The sequence below is a fragment of the Myotis lucifugus genome, unplaced genomic scaffold, assembly GCF_000147115.1.
Source record: "Myotis lucifugus unplaced genomic scaffold, Myoluc2.0 scaffold_612, whole genome shotgun sequence".
Taxonomy (NCBI): domain Eukaryota; kingdom Metazoa; phylum Chordata; class Mammalia; order Chiroptera; family Vespertilionidae; genus Myotis; species Myotis lucifugus.
The window spans coordinates 385,498-400,049 of NW_005871660.1; the positions used below are offsets into that span (position 1 = coordinate 385,498).

At 56.7% G+C, this 14,552-nt stretch overlaps 1 protein-coding gene across 7 annotated transcripts in view; it reads left to right on the plus strand.

The window, feature by feature from the left end:
- Positions 1 to 13,998, plus strand: part of KDM4B (lysine demethylase 4B) — a 131,336-nt gene extending 117,338 nt beyond the window's left edge. For 4 of the 7 annotated variants that reach the window (XM_023745987.1, XM_014447095.2, XM_023745989.1 and 1 more), the window contains 8 exons: positions 2,378 to 2,597; positions 4,066 to 4,142; positions 4,452 to 4,507; positions 4,761 to 4,869; positions 8,690 to 9,121; positions 9,565 to 9,684; positions 10,567 to 10,659; positions 11,898 to 13,998. In XM_023745987.1, the coding sequence (XP_023601755.1) occupies positions 2,378 to 2,597; positions 4,066 to 4,142; positions 4,452 to 4,507; positions 4,761 to 4,869; positions 8,690 to 9,121; positions 9,565 to 9,684; positions 10,567 to 10,659; positions 11,898 to 12,074 (1,284 nt within the window). In that variant the 3' untranslated portion in view covers positions 12,075 to 13,998. Of the gene's footprint in view, positions 1 to 2,331; positions 2,598 to 4,065; positions 4,143 to 4,451; positions 4,508 to 4,760; positions 4,870 to 8,689; positions 9,122 to 9,564; positions 9,685 to 10,566; positions 10,660 to 11,897 lie in introns of those variants that run through there. The other 3 variants (XM_014447091.2, XM_014447093.2, XR_002826750.1) reach the window with 2 other exon arrangements.
- The last annotated feature ends 554 nt before the right edge of the window (positions 13,999 to 14,552 follow it).

Sequence of the window (14,552 nt, forward strand, 5' to 3'; positions counted from 1 at the left end):
CTCGGGCGGGTGGTGGGGAAGGAGAACCCATTTGCTGCAGGAGCCACAGTGGGATCAGGTAGAGCCTGGAGGATGGAAATGGGACAGGTGGGGGTGGGCCAGTCACAGGAAGAAGCCCGTGACAGTTCAGGGCGTGCGGGAGCCTCCCTTTGTGAGGGCTGTGGGGAAAGGGCCCAGTTTCTGAGTTTTATCTAAAGGTGATTTTTCAATGGAAATAAAAATGGGGTATCAGACCGAGGGGTGGGGTTACGGCATGGAGGCGTCATGGCCACTGTCCTCAGAAAGTTCCTCAACTTGGCCTGGGGTTGGCACCAGCTGGGGCCAGAGGGCATGGGTGGTGACCAGCCAAGTCCCAGAGGTGGGCTGGGGCCAGGGCAAAGACCCGCTGTGACCCAGCTGGGACACCAGAGCTATGAAGACCTGATGGCTCGCCCCTGAGCCAGGCACACAGCGTTCTGCACTTTCCAGACTGGGGCCCCCTCTGGCCCATGTTTCCCAAGTTGGGAGCCTGGCATCTCCCTGCACTCTGTTCTGTGCCATCAGCCTGCCCAGTTTCCCTCTTAACCTCTTATTTCAACGCCTTGTCCCTCTCCCCTGCCCTGACCATTGCCTGCTTTCCAGCCCTTTCCTCCCCCCACAGGGCCCCTGTCCTTCCTGTTAGCGCCTCACCATGGCCAGGACAGGCATTTGGGATGCTGCTCCATCTGTGTACTCCCTGGCTGGAGACTCTGCCAGGCTCACCACAGCCTTCAGCCGGGCCACATGCCCTGTGGCCTTTGACAACTGCCCCTCTACCCCCCCCCACACACAGCAACAGTGTGCTCTTCGATGTCCCCCAGGGTCTCCCACCCCCAACCCCCTGCCTTGCCACTCAGATTTTTGTTCATTCTTTGAGTTCACTCATTTGCCACCTCTTCCAGGAAGCCTTCCCAGACCTGCTATCCCCAGGCTCGCTTTGGAATGCCCCACCTTGGGCTCCCCACTCTGCTCTGCTCTTGCTCCTGCCTCTGTGTTGTTGACCCCTGGACTGTGAATCCCTGGAAGACAGAGTCAAGTCTTGCTTGCTTTTCTGGGTCTTGTGCTCCTAGCCTAGTGCCTGGTGCTTTCTACACATTAGCTGAGCTGCCCCGGGGTCTGTGCCCCGTGCCAAGGGCAGCGTGCCCGTCTCTAGAGCTGCCCAGACTCACTGTCTGTAAGCAGACTCAGCGTCTGGGGGAGGAAACGAGTGATATCCAGATGTCTCCTCCAGGCACATCCCCCTCAGTGCTGCTGGAAAGGCTGCTGGAGCCAGAGTGCTGGCACCTCCAACTTCAGACGTGAATCTTCTTAATTCCAGCTGTTAAGCAGAGTCGTGGCTAACTTTAATCAGCCCGAAATGCTGGTGGGCTTGTGGGCCAACCATTTCCAAAACCCAGGGCCCTCGCTCTAAGCAGGACATGCTGCCTATTTGGAAAGAAGTCATTCGGGGCAGGTTAGAGGGATGGGGAGAGACTGATGTGAGGCTCTTGTTTCAAAGCTCGTCCCCTAATCTGAGGTGCCACCATCCTCCTGACACCTGGCCCGTGAGGCCAAAGTTCTCCAGTGGAGCTCTTTCCTCCTGGGTCAAGAGCAGGGGCAAATCCTCCTCTCGCACCTTGGAGGGCCTGGGGAGGCTCTTTTGGGAGCCCCATGCCCTGTGATAGGCATGGGGGTGCTAGATCCCAGTGCCTTGGCAGGGTCATTTCAGCACATGGGGAGATCTGGAGAACTCATTACAGCCATCATGGAGTACATCTTGGAGGTGGGGGGGCATCTACATAGGTACACAGATAACATGGCATCAGGTGACAATCTGGACCACAGAGACAGATAGCAGAGCAACGGGCTAGGGCTACTAGTCACCTGGGCAGGGCAGGGTCCAGAACAGAGATCTGAGTGCTCCAGGCAGGGGAAACAGTATGTGCAAAGGCCCTGGGGCAGGATGGCATGTGGGGTGTTGAAGGAAGAGCAGGGCCCATGTGGCTAGAGGAAGTGGGTAAGGGGCTGTGAAGGCAAGAGGGTGAGGGCAGCAGGGGTGGTGTCAGTGCTGCGTCCAGATGTGACCCTAATGGAGGGTTTTCAGTGGGGGCAGAACAAGATCTGACTGTGTTTGGGAGAGCAGGGTTGAGGGCTGGGAGGGTGCACTGGGGAGGCCCTTCAGGGCCAGCTGCAGGTGTCCTGGTAGGAGGCCCCAGTGCAATAGCTGGGAAGGTGGGAGGCAGGCTAGGGCTGTGTTTGGATATAGAAGCAGCTTGAGGAGTGGACCAAGGGAGGTGGCAAGAATGGCCCCGAAGCCTGGTTTAATTATGACAGGTGGCCCCATACTGGGCTCTCCACTGGAGGCACCCCCCTTCTACAGTCCCTACAGATGGAGAAGGAGGCCTCACAGGCCTCCCTCGGGGAGGGCCCTTCCATACCACCTTCCAAGTGCGGCCAGAAGACACGGCCGCTGATCCCCGAGATGTGCTTCACCTCCAGCGCCGAGAACACAGAGCCACTCCCCGCAAACTCCTACATCGGTGATGACGGGACCAGCTTGCTGATCGCCTGTGCCAAGTGCTGCCTGCAGGTCCATGCCAGTGAGTGGGGTCCCAGACGACAGGCAGCTGGGCTGAAGGAGGACTGTGGGGGCTGCGACATGCAGCCGTGCTCGCCCTTCTAGGATGGCCACCGTCTCGGCTGTGGAGCAAGAGTTTCTTCCCCTCGGCTGCTGTTTCGGGGCTGTCACAGGCCCTGGGTCCTGGGGCGGGGTCCTGGCCTTCAGGGGAAGACTTCCTGCCCTTTCCCCTGGCCAAGGTGGGCCTGCTTGATCAGCCTCCTTCCAGCCAGTTCTGCTGAGCCTTGCCCTGCCCTCTGGGCCTGGGTGCCGCAGGAAGTGATTAGGTGCTGGTTAGGCAACATCATGATTCTAAACTCTGCTTTGGGGCCAGAGTTGATGGTAAAGATGTGACTCTAGAGAGGTCCGGGATCTGATATGTCTGGTGTCAGCAGCCACCCTCCCCCAGACCCTGAAGCATAGCCCAAGGAGACAGGAGAATGGACCTCTGCCCCCTTCAGGCATCAGGGCAGGGAATGGGAGGCTGAGATCTCAGGAAGGAAGAGCGCCTTCTGGGACCATGTGATTTCCCGTCCTACAGAGGAGAGCAGCCGGAGGTCTCGGTCCCTCGTCTGTCCCTCCTCTGTCCCAGCAGAGGCTGCCTGGGGTCATTCTGTCTCCTGCCTGGGAGCCCGCTGGCTCAGTGAGATGCTCTCCAGGGCAGGCTCCCAGGGACCATCTAGGCCTGTGGTTGGCTTCTCAGGAGGCAGAAGGCTTAGCACAGGTGTGCTCCTTGAGACCTGGCTCTGGAGCCAGGCCCCCCAGGCACTGACCTTGGCTGAATGCCTTGGGACAGCACAAAGGGGTCCAGTGTAGGCTCTTGGGCACTTGTCCTTTGGGGTCTCCTCTAGGGACCCCTTAGCACCTGGCTGCTGCCCACTGCAGCCAGCCAAGCCCATTTGGTGGGCGACCAGCCCTGAAGGCTGAGGGCCCTGCAGTGCTGCTGGGCAGTGACCCAAGGGCGAGGCAGAGCCCCTTGTTCTGGGCAGCACTGTCTGTTTGCCTCCTCCTCTGTGCCCTCTCCCTGTTTCTGAACCATGACCATGTTCCAAAGCAAATCACCTTGAGTGACTCAGAACTTCTGACTTGTGTTTCAGAAATAGCTGTTCGCCTGAACACTGGGCCCGGCCCACCCAGCCCCAGCCCAGCCCATCCTAACTCCAGTGTCCAGGCTGACTTTGCATGTTATACAACTTCTTGGTCACTTTCCCAGAGTCTCAACTCAGCAAAGCTTAGGGAGAAGGGGGTGGGGGCAGTGACAGGGCCCTGCTCCCCTTCCCAGCATCTGTTTCCAGACCCTCCTCCTGCCCTGTGTGCCGTGGCTGGAACTGAGGTAGAGGAGGTGAGAGCAGTTCCCCCAGAGCCGAGGCTGGGTTCCAGGAGGCCCCGAGCTTCGCGTGCAGCTGCAGTGACAGGTGCACCTGGCTCAGCCGTCCTCCGCTGCCTTCCAGGTTGCTACGGCATCCGCCCGGAGCTGGTCAACGAAGGCTGGACGTGTTCCCGGTGCACGGCCCACGCCTGGACTGCGGTAACTCACCCCTGCAGCTGGGGTGGTACTCTGAGAGCTGTCCAGCCCCATGGGGGAGCCAGGCCTGGGCCCTGGGCTTGCCCGATCCCGCAGAGTGACCCTGGGCTGGCGACCTCACCTCCAAGGGCCTTGGTTTCTTCACCTTGGCAGTGAGGGGGTGGAGCCCGACGCACTCCTGGCCCCTCCCTTTGGTGACTGCTAGCTTGAAATGTAAGGACCGGGGGACAGGGGATGGACCAGGCCGCAGAGCAGCATGGGGGCAGCCCTCCCCTGTGCCCCCCTCACCATGGGCTTGTCTGTTCCCTGCAGGAGTGCTGCCTGTGCAACCTCCGGGGAGGAGCTTTGCAGATGACAACAGACAAGAGGTGGGTAGAAGGGGTGCTGCTTCTCCTGGGTGTGTGCCCCTAGAGGTGTCGGTTCCTCCTCAGGGCCTCGAGTTGGGGTGGGGGGACCAGGAGGAGCAAATAATTGCTCAGATTAGATTATCCCTTAACATCCTGTAAGCCCTGAACGGCCAGCAACAGCACTGTGGATAGGGGCAGTGCCAATAGAGTGAGATAGCAAGGGGCAGGGAGGGGGCAGGGGGCACCCATGACCTCTGATGCCCCCCCCCCCCAGATGGGTCCATGTGATCTGCGCCATCGCAGTCCCTGAAGTTCGGTTTCTGAACGTGATGGAGCGCCATCCTGTGGACATCAGCGCCATCCCTGAGCAGCGGTGGAAGCTGGTAGGACCCCTGGATCTTGTCCTGTACTTTTCTTGCTACCTAACTAGCCCCTCTTTTTTTTTTTTTTTTTTTATTGTGGTAAAAACACTTAGCATGAGATCTCCCTTCTTAATAAAATTTTAGGTGCACGGTACAGTATTGCTAGCTATAGGCACAATGTTGTGTGGCAGAGCTCTGGGATATATGCAGCGTGTGTAACTGAAACTCATACCCATTGATGAGCAACATCCCTCTCCTGGCACCCACCCCTCCCGCCACTGCTTCTCTGAGTCTGACTGTTGTGTGTACCTCCTTTCAGTGGAATCCTGCAGCATTTGGCCGCTGCCTCTGGTTTCTCTTGCTGAACATAATGCTCTTATGGTCCCTCCATGTTGTCACAAATGGCAGTATTTTTTTTATCATAGCTGAATAATATTCCACTGTGTGAATGGATCACATTTCTCTATGTATTCATCTATCAGTGGGCACTTAGGTTGTTTCCATGTCTTGGCTATGGTGAATAATGCTACAGGGAACACAGGGGTGTATACAGGGTGGGGCAAAAATAGGCTTACAATTATTCATATGGCATATAATATCCTATATAATAAAAGGGTAATATGCAAATAGACCGAATGGCAGAACAACCGAACAATCAAAGTGTAATATGTTAATGATATGCTAAGGCTGCTCAACTGCTCGCTATGATGTGTACTGACCACAGGAGGGTCCCTCAGCCTAGCCGGTGCCCTCTTGCAATCCGAGACCCCTTGGGGGATGTTGGAGAGCCTGTTTCAGCTCAATCCCGCAGACCACTCCCCTTGGAAGGGACTGATTGGGCGCAAGCCCGTGTCAGGCACAGTGGAGCCGGGATGAGCAGGAGCAGCAGGTAGGAGCTGCAAGCAGCGTTGGACTGTGGGTTTTGTCCTGATCCCTGCAGGCCACCCAGAGGGACCCCACCCGTGCACGAATTTGTGCACTGGGCCTCTAGTGATAAATAATGTTACATGACTAAACTGTTTTGCATATTCACAAGTGTAAACCTACTTTGCCCCACCCTGTATATTTATCTCTTCAGTATCCTGTTTTCATTTCCTCTGTATATATGCCCAGAAATAAAAATTGCTGGGTCATATGTCTGCTGTTTTTAATTTTTTGAGGAATCTCCATACTGTTTTCCATAGTGGCTGCACCAGTTTACATCCCCACCAACAGTGCATGAGGATTCCCTTTTCTCCACATCCTCACTCACACTGAGCTCTTGTCTTCTTGATGCCTGTGATGATAGCTCATGGTGGTTTTGATTTCCCTGATGATCAGTGGTTCTGAGCACCTTTTCATGTACCTCTTGGCCACCTGTACGTCTTCTGTAGAAAATGTCTATTTAAGTCCTTCACTCATTTTTAAATCAGGTTGTGTGTTTGCTGTTGAGTTGTTGGAGTTCATAACTGACCCCTCTTGGTTTACGTCGAGCTTCCCCTCTAAGGAGCATGTGGCCATCCTCGGTGAACCTCTGGGGCAGCAGGCAGTGTGGGCAGAGGGTAACTGTTAGCATGCACTGGCTTCCATTCCTGGCTCGGCCGCCAGCCAGCTGTGTGACTCCAAACACACTCCTCGACCTCTCTGTGCTCAGCCTTCCCCTCTGTATCATCTTCATAGAGCACATTGGCGGGGCCTGACAGCAAAGCCCTGATTATGCTGTCTGAGCACCTGTGCCTGCTCTCAGGTTTATCCCTGTCCCAAGCAGGGATGTGGGGTGGCAGTTCTGATGGGGACTGTCATGTGGCACCTGGGAGCTGGAACTTTGGCTGGGGCATGTGGAGCATCCATGGCTGTCTTTTCTTCCCATTTTATTTCCCAGCTTTTCCTCCCATTTTATTCCCTGGGCAGTCCTGGGTTTTGATGTGCCTTCAGAGGGCAGAAGGTAGAGAACGTGGGCTGTGGGCAGTGGGTCTGGTGGGGAGTCCTGTGGGAAGGAATAGGGACACCCACCTCAAGCCCACAGGCGCTGGGCCATGAGGAAGAGCCGAGTGGGCACCAGCGGGAGCCTGTGGGGGTTGGGGACCTCAGGCATGGAGTGCTGGATGCAGACGGGCAATCAGGAGGAGGCTGGTGGCCTGCAGGTGATTACGGGCATAAAAGCTTCATCATGCAGGTGGAGTGATGGTGCGGTGCATGGCCCGTAATCCATCCTCCCCCAGACGCTTTATGGAGCATCTGACATTTCCAGCTTGCAGCCTCTTCATTACCAGCACTTGTAACGATGAATTAAAAATCCTTTTACACGAGGCTGGCTTGTACTGCTTAATGGAGCTGCGCAAGGAAGCCAGTGGTTAACTCCTGCTTGCCCAGCCGCCCGCCCATCTTCCCGGGCCATACAGGCCACATGTTGGGGAACAGTCACTCCAGGTCTTCGTCCATCAGTCTATCCCCAGTCTTCCCTGGCCACCGTCTCTGGTGCCTGGGGGGTTCTGGTGAGCAGGGGCTGGCCCTGTCTGTCCAGTGGCCTGAGCCATGCGCTCATCCCCTCACCAGGCGGGGATGGGTGCTGGAAAAACCAGACACTGGACCCACCCCATGCTCAGCTCCTGACAGATGGCGTGGTGGGGGCCTGGCCCACATTCTTCATGATGCAGAAACTCAGAATAATGAGCTGCCACCCACTGGGGCGGAGGATGATTGTGTTTTGAGTCAGGCTAGGCCGATGGTTTCTCCTGGGCCTCGGTGGGGCAGGTGACACGTGCAAGATCTGGAGCCCTGCTGGCTCCTCCAGGATCTCAGGCACTGTGCTCCCCTCTGCTCTGCGGAGGCCCCGGACCGAGGGCTAATGCCGCAGGGGCATGTTGTATGTCCGTGCCGTCCAAGGCCGGCGGGAGAATTCAATATTGACAGTTTAATAATGAGATCTCATTGCCATTGATCGGTGTGGCAGCTCCTGCGGCGCCCTTGGCCGCCGTGCTCATCTGGCTTTTGAACATGGTTTACAGCATGATAAAGGCTGCTTATTAAATGCTCAGAGTGACGGGCACCAGCGGGCCTGCTGACTGCTGAGCCCCGGCGTGGGGGTGCCCGGGGTGCTGACGCCACAGGAGCAGGTCACCCCAGGCAGGGGCATTCCCACCACAGGACCGCCACCGGGTGTGAGCCCTCACACAGACCCTCCTCCTTTTGAAAGAAGCTATTCTGCAGTGCTTTTTATTCAGAATTAAGATAGAATTCACTATTGTAAAGGGAGCCATTCAGTAGTAGCTTTTAATACATTCACAGAGTTGTACAATCATCATCTCTAATTCCAGAACATTCTATCATCCCCAAAAGAGCCCCCCAGCCCCCCTTCTCTTGGCAGTCCACTTCCTGTCTCTGGATGTGCCTGCCTGGACATTTCACATGAAGGGCAGCACACACTGTGTGGCCTGTGGTGTCTGGCGTCTCCCACTGAGCACCGTGTGTCAGGCCACCACGTTGTAGTGAGTGTCAGTGCCTCATGCTTGTTGTTGGCTGAATTGTGTTCCGCCGTGTGGCTGATTGGTGCCTGCTGCAGGCACCTCTGCAGAGGGGCCGGTGTGGGAGGGTCCTGGGAGTGCTCCTGCGGGTGGGAGGGAGCCACAGGCCAGTTGGTTTGGGGGGCTGTCCACTGTGGCGAGGGACTCTCTGCCCCTTGCTCATCGGACTCCCTGGGCTTTTCCCAGGTGACTCTAGCCAAGGCCAGGCTGCCGGGGCCCCTGCCTCCCAGCCCTGGGCCTTGGGGGTCACTCCTAGGAAACAGTCCTGGAAGCTCAGTGGGGGGGCTCCCAGCACCAGGTGCCGGCAAGAGCCCCATTTCCTCTCCATGTCACCCCAGAAATGCGTGTACTGCCGGAAGCGGATGAAGAAGGTGTCTGGGGCCTGTATCCAGTGCTCCTGTGAGCACTGCTCCACTTCCTTCCACGTGACCTGCGCCCACGCCGCAGGGGTCCTCATGGAGCCAGATGACTGGCCCTACGTCGTCTCCATCACCTGCTTCAAGCACAAGTCGGGCGGCCACGCCGTGAGTGCCCAGCCCTTCCGCCCCCTCCCATTGCCCACCCACAGCCCGAGCGCTGACGCGGCCCTCTCCCCTCCGCCCCAGGTCCAGTTCCTGAGAGCTGTGTCCTTAGGCCAGGTGGTCATCACCAAGAACCGCAACGGGCTTTACTACCGGTGCCGTGTTATCGGCTCCACCACGCAGACCTTCTATGAAGTGAACTTCGATGACGGGTCCTACAGTGACAACCTGTACCCGGAGAGCATCACTGTGAGCTGTGGGCGGGCACAGGGTGGGCAGGGGCTGCTGTTAAGAAGTCAGGAGTGGCCCCAATCCCTCAAAGGGTCATCTGTGTCCAGGGTCACCTCTGACCCCACTGAACAGGTCTAGGCCATAGGCTTAGCAGAAAGCATTGTCGGTCTGGATGAGCCTACAGCAAGGGTGGCCCCCCAGGGTGGGCACTGCATCTCCCCCACCTCCCACCCCTGCCCAGCACCCGATCCTGTATGCTCAGAGAGCGCCCCTGGCTTCCACAGGCAGTAGGGCATGGGGAGGATCTAACCCCACAGAGCCCACAGGTGGGTGCCGGTGCCCAGGGACCCACTGTCTCACCTCCTGCCACATTCTTGCTTCTTTTTTGTTGTTGTTTAAAGTTTTACATATGTCTCCTTTCCCCAATTGACCCCCTACACACACATTCTTGCTTCTAACAGAGTCGAGACTGTGTCCGGCTGGGACCCCCACCCGAGGGGGAGTTTGTTGAACTCCGGTGGACTGATGGAAACATCTACAAGGCCAAGTTCATTTCCTCTGTGACCAGTCACATCTATCAGGTGAGCAGGGTGCTGTCTTCCAGGTGTAGGAGGCAGGGGACCCGCAGGCTTGGGTGGGGCCCTCGAGTGTGCTGTTGGGGACTGCACATCTTTGCCCACTTAACCTAGAAAGTTAGGGCTTGTTATATTTTTAAGCTGGAAGGGGCCTCAAATTGTTTAATATTTCCCCCTTACAGATGTTTTCTCAATTTTTTGTGTGGGATGACATAGATAACATAAAATGTAATGTTTAACCATTTTTAAGCGTACAGCTCAGTGTCCCTGATTTTTTTTTTTAATGAAGACGGATGGTTGTTCCTTCCCATGATTGTGGAAGGGAAATTATTTACAAGCGTGGAACCCTAGAAGAAAAACCACCCGTGTCCCAGCACCACAGACAACGACTGCGAATTCTTTGCTGTTTTGCTTTCTCTTACCAGAGAAAACAAAACAGTCTGGCCCTTCATCACTTTGAAAAAAAAAAAAAAAATATATATATATATATATATTGATTTCAGAGAGGAAGGGAGAGGGAGAGAGAGAGAGAAACATCAATGATGAGACAAAATCATTGATTGGCTGGTTGCCTTCTGCACGTCCCACACAGGGGATGGAGCCCGCAACCCGGTCATGTGCCCTGACTGTGAATGGAACCATGACCTCCTGGTTCATAGGTCGATGCTCAACCACTGAGCCATGCTGGCCGGGCAACCCTCCATCATTTTAATCACATCCCTTTCCTCTTGTTGCCCTTACTTGATGAGTGGGGACATGAGTGGGCCGGTGGGGATGCCCTGGACCAGCACCCTGCTTGGCAGTTGAGCAGCGGTGGCCTGGGTGGTGGGACCTTGGGAGTCAGTCATTGGTGCTGGGCACCAGCCTGAGAACTGTGCCCTCGGACAGGTGGAGTTTGAGGACGGGTCCCAGCTGACAGTGAAGCGCGGCGACATCTTCACCCTGGATGAGGAGCTGCCCAAGAGGGTCCGGTCACGGCTGGTAGGTGGCTGCACAAGGTGGGCTGCCCTCAGAAGCCCTCGGGAGTCATGGGATGTGGCCTTGACCTCCCTGCCCTGACCTTTGCTCCCCTGGGGGCAGCTCCCAGGAGTGAGCATGGTCTGGCAGGTGGGAGCATGTTGGAGGGCCCTTCCCAGTAACAGCACAGGGAGGAGGAGATGAACCTGCAGCAGGCAGGTGCCTGGTGACACGTCCTGCACGTGGAGCAGCTGCCGCCTGCACACACAGTCTGAGCTCCAAGGTTGGCGGTGCAGAAAGAGACACTTTCTAAAGCTCATCCCTTTCAAAGGGAACAGTGAGCCCGGGAGGTGGGAAGCGATGGGCCTTTCCTCCCTGTCCGTCACTGATCCCTTTCTTTTGTGTTTAATCCAAAGGCCAGGTTTTGAGGAGCAGGCAGCTGCGGCTGCGGGTGATTGAGCTCAAAGCAAGAGCTCGGGGGGATGACGGGGGGCGGGCGGGGACGACGGGGGGTTTGCACAGCTGACCTCAGACACCAGGTTCCCTTGGGGAATGGACTGGAGCTGCCAGACAGATGAGCAGCTGCACCCCCCTCACTCCTCATGGCCCGGCCACCCCCTTTCTAGAGCCAGTGACGGAGGTGTTGGATCCCCTCCGGGCCCACCTGCTGGGAGGCTCACGCACAGGATTGGGGGTTTACACAGGGACAGACAGGAGCACTGAGAAGGAGAAGCCATCTCAGGGACTAACTGTCCCTCTCAGAAGGTATTAGGTGAGGGACAGTGGCCTTCGGCCCCCACAGGGCAGGCCCCAGTGGAGCCCTTGTTTCAGCCTGTCCTGGCTGCTATAACAGACCACGGACTGGGCAGCCTAAACCACAGACATTGCTTCCCAAAGTCCTGGAAGCAGGAAGTCCAAGATCAAGGTGCTGGAAGATCTGGTGTCTGGTGAGACCCGCTTCCTAGTTCACAGCCAGCCCCCTTCTGGGGTCCTTATGTGTGTGTGTGTTGTGGGGGAGGGAGGGAGTGGTGGTGGGGGGAGAGCACTTGAGCCGCACAGGCGTGCTCTGGGGTCCTTTTTGTAAGGGTTCTAATCCCACTCAAAGGGTCTCACCATCATGGCCTAATGCCTTCCCAAAGGCCCCACCCCTAATACCATCACACTGGTGGATAGAGCTTCAACACAGGAATTTGGGGGACATAAACCTTCAGTCCATGACACCCCCTTCTGCACTAACTCCTGTGCTGTCTGGTCCCCCACAGTCAGTCAGCACCGGGGCGCCGCAGGAAAGCGCCTTCCCTGGAGAGGAGGTGAAGGCCGCCAAGCGCCCGCGCGTGGGCACTCCGCGTGCCTCCGAGGACTCGGGGCGGAACCCAGACTACCTGGCCTTCATGGAGAGCCTGCTGCAGGCCCAGTGCCGGCCCAGAGCCCCCTTCTAGGACCGCCAGCCAGCGCCCAGCCACCCCTCGGCCCAGCAAAGCAGGCGGCAGCGGCCCGGGCATTTGCTTGCTGTGAATTCCTGTCCTCGCCTCCCCGCCCCGAGAGGCTACCTCCATGCTCTGCGGGGACAGGAGCAAGCAGGATGCCGCAGGGCCCAGACTCAGGGAGTGGGGCCGTGCCGGCTCTGGGGGCATCGGCTGGGGCTCGCGCCACCCCTACTACTCAGATTCGTAAACCACGTAAGCTCATCTTCTCGAAAAGGTGCTACTGCGTTGCCTGCCTCCTGAGCAGCCTTTGAGATTGTGACTCCTGTACATAAATCTCCTTTGTGAGGCTCTTTCTATAAATACTTATTGTTTAAAAAACTCAAGAAAAAAGGAAAACAAAGAAGAGGAAAAAAGTCCCTAAAGTTGTTTTGTAGATTTGTGGCTTTAAAAACAAAACAAAAAATATTCTTTTTATTAGAACCGAGACGTGCTGAGGGAGACAAAAGCATCTCATTTTTTTGTTTGTTGTTATTTTAAGATCTTACTCCTCTGTGAGCAGGCAGGGAAGTGCGGTGAGGCCTGGAGGGGGGATGACACCCAGCGACAGGCCATGCCCTGCCACTCTGCTCTCTCCCTGACTTTGTGAAGGTCTGTCTGCGCAGCTGGCCACAGTGCCAGCCCCTCTCTGGCCAGGCAGGAGGAGGGACAGGAGGAGGTTGGAGGACCTTTTAGTGGCCAAGTGCTGGCCACGGTGTCTAGGAGCCTCCCTCCTGTCTGAGCACCTTTGCAAATAAACAATCTCTTCTGGTTTGTTCCATCTTTTGCTTCTTCCCCCGTGAGAACCATTCCACAGTGAGGCCTGCAGTATTCGAGGGGGCTCTGTGCAGACTGAATGCCCCTGGTGCCACCCAGGAGCCCCTCAGCCTGCTCAGGGGGGGGAGCCCCAGTGTGGGTGGCCTGCAGCGGAGCAGATGGGCGCCCAGCTTCCGGGGAGGGAGGACACAGAGCCGAATCAGGCCTCCAGGTGGCCCAAGTCCAGCCTGTGTCCCCAGGCTCCTGGTGCCCCTGCTTTGGCTGCAGCCCTACATGGGGAAGGGGCATGGGGAGGGCTTCCTGGGACCCCGAGGGGCTGGCAGCGTCCTCTGTCCTTTCTGTGACCCGTGTGTCTGGGAGAGTGAGCAAGAGAGGGAGAGGGCATCGCTGCTTTCAGCGTGAAGGAATCTGCCTCTGACGAGTGGTGGGTGGACTCAGGAGAGAGAAACACGCTTTCCCGAGAGTTCGGGAAGGGCTCCGCACTTTCCATCCCTGCCGTGCCCTCTCCCTGCAGGACTGACAGCGTCATTTACGTGTATACGTTTTTTTAATTAAAAAAAAAAAAGTGTTCTAACGCTTACCAGGCCAGAGAAAACTATTTAAGGAAAATGGAGAGTATGTAAATGAGCCAAGAACCTTTCATTCCCTTGGTGGGGGGAGGAGGGCAGTTGTCCGTGTGGGCGGGGGCGGGAGGGACTGAGGGGAGTCAGCCGAGATGTGGGGGTCTCCCTCTGCATGCAGCAGCCCCGCCTGGTGGCGCCATCTCTGTATTCATATGTAGTTTGAAAATGCTATTTATATTGTAAAGAAAATAAAAAGAAGCAGGCAGACACTCTGTGGCCCATGGGGGCCTGGGGGTCTGAGGGATAGCCAGCCCCGTGGCGGGGTCTCTGGGTCGCGCCCCTGTCATGGGTTCCGGGATGACTTGTGCAGACAGGTTGCCGCACAGCAAAGAGAAACACATTTCCCCACAAAGATATATGTCTATGTGCAAAAACAGAAACCCCACCCACCCTCATTTTTTTCCGACCCAGGATTAAGGATGTGCTGTATTTTTTGCCTAATTTCCCTGCCTCTAGGTTCATAATGAATTAAAGGCTCATGAGCACTGCGATTACAGGTCCATGTCGTTGGTGTGTCTTCATTTCTGAGTGGTGCCTGGGCAACAGGAAGGCGGTCTCCCCAGTGGCCTGGCCCCTCAGCTCCCAGCCCCCAGGGAGGAGGGCTCCTTCCCACGCTGGTGTCCACAGCTTGTATCTGCACACATTCCTCTCCGAAGGCTTTCTGGCCCCTCAGGCAGGTGGGGCTGAGGTGGCTGTGGCAGTGGGCCCCCTCTGCGGACAGTCAAGCAGCACCCTCTGGCTTTGACCCCTCTCTTGTTTGGAGAAGATGGCTGCCCTCTCCTACTGCCTTCTCAGCTTCTGCCCCGTTCCCGTGACACCTGAGTGGTGGGCGTCTATTGGGCATGAAAGACAGCTGGTCTCCTGGCCCTGGGGTGAGTCTGGGCCCCTGGCATTCATGAACATGTCACTCATCTCACAAGTACTGGGAAACAGCACCAACACAGCAGGTCCGATCCCCGCCCTCAAGCTGACACCAGTGAGAGAGACAGGCAGTAAGCAAAATGTATGGCATGTCAGCTGTGCTGTAAAGACATGGTAGGATGTGCTGTTACTA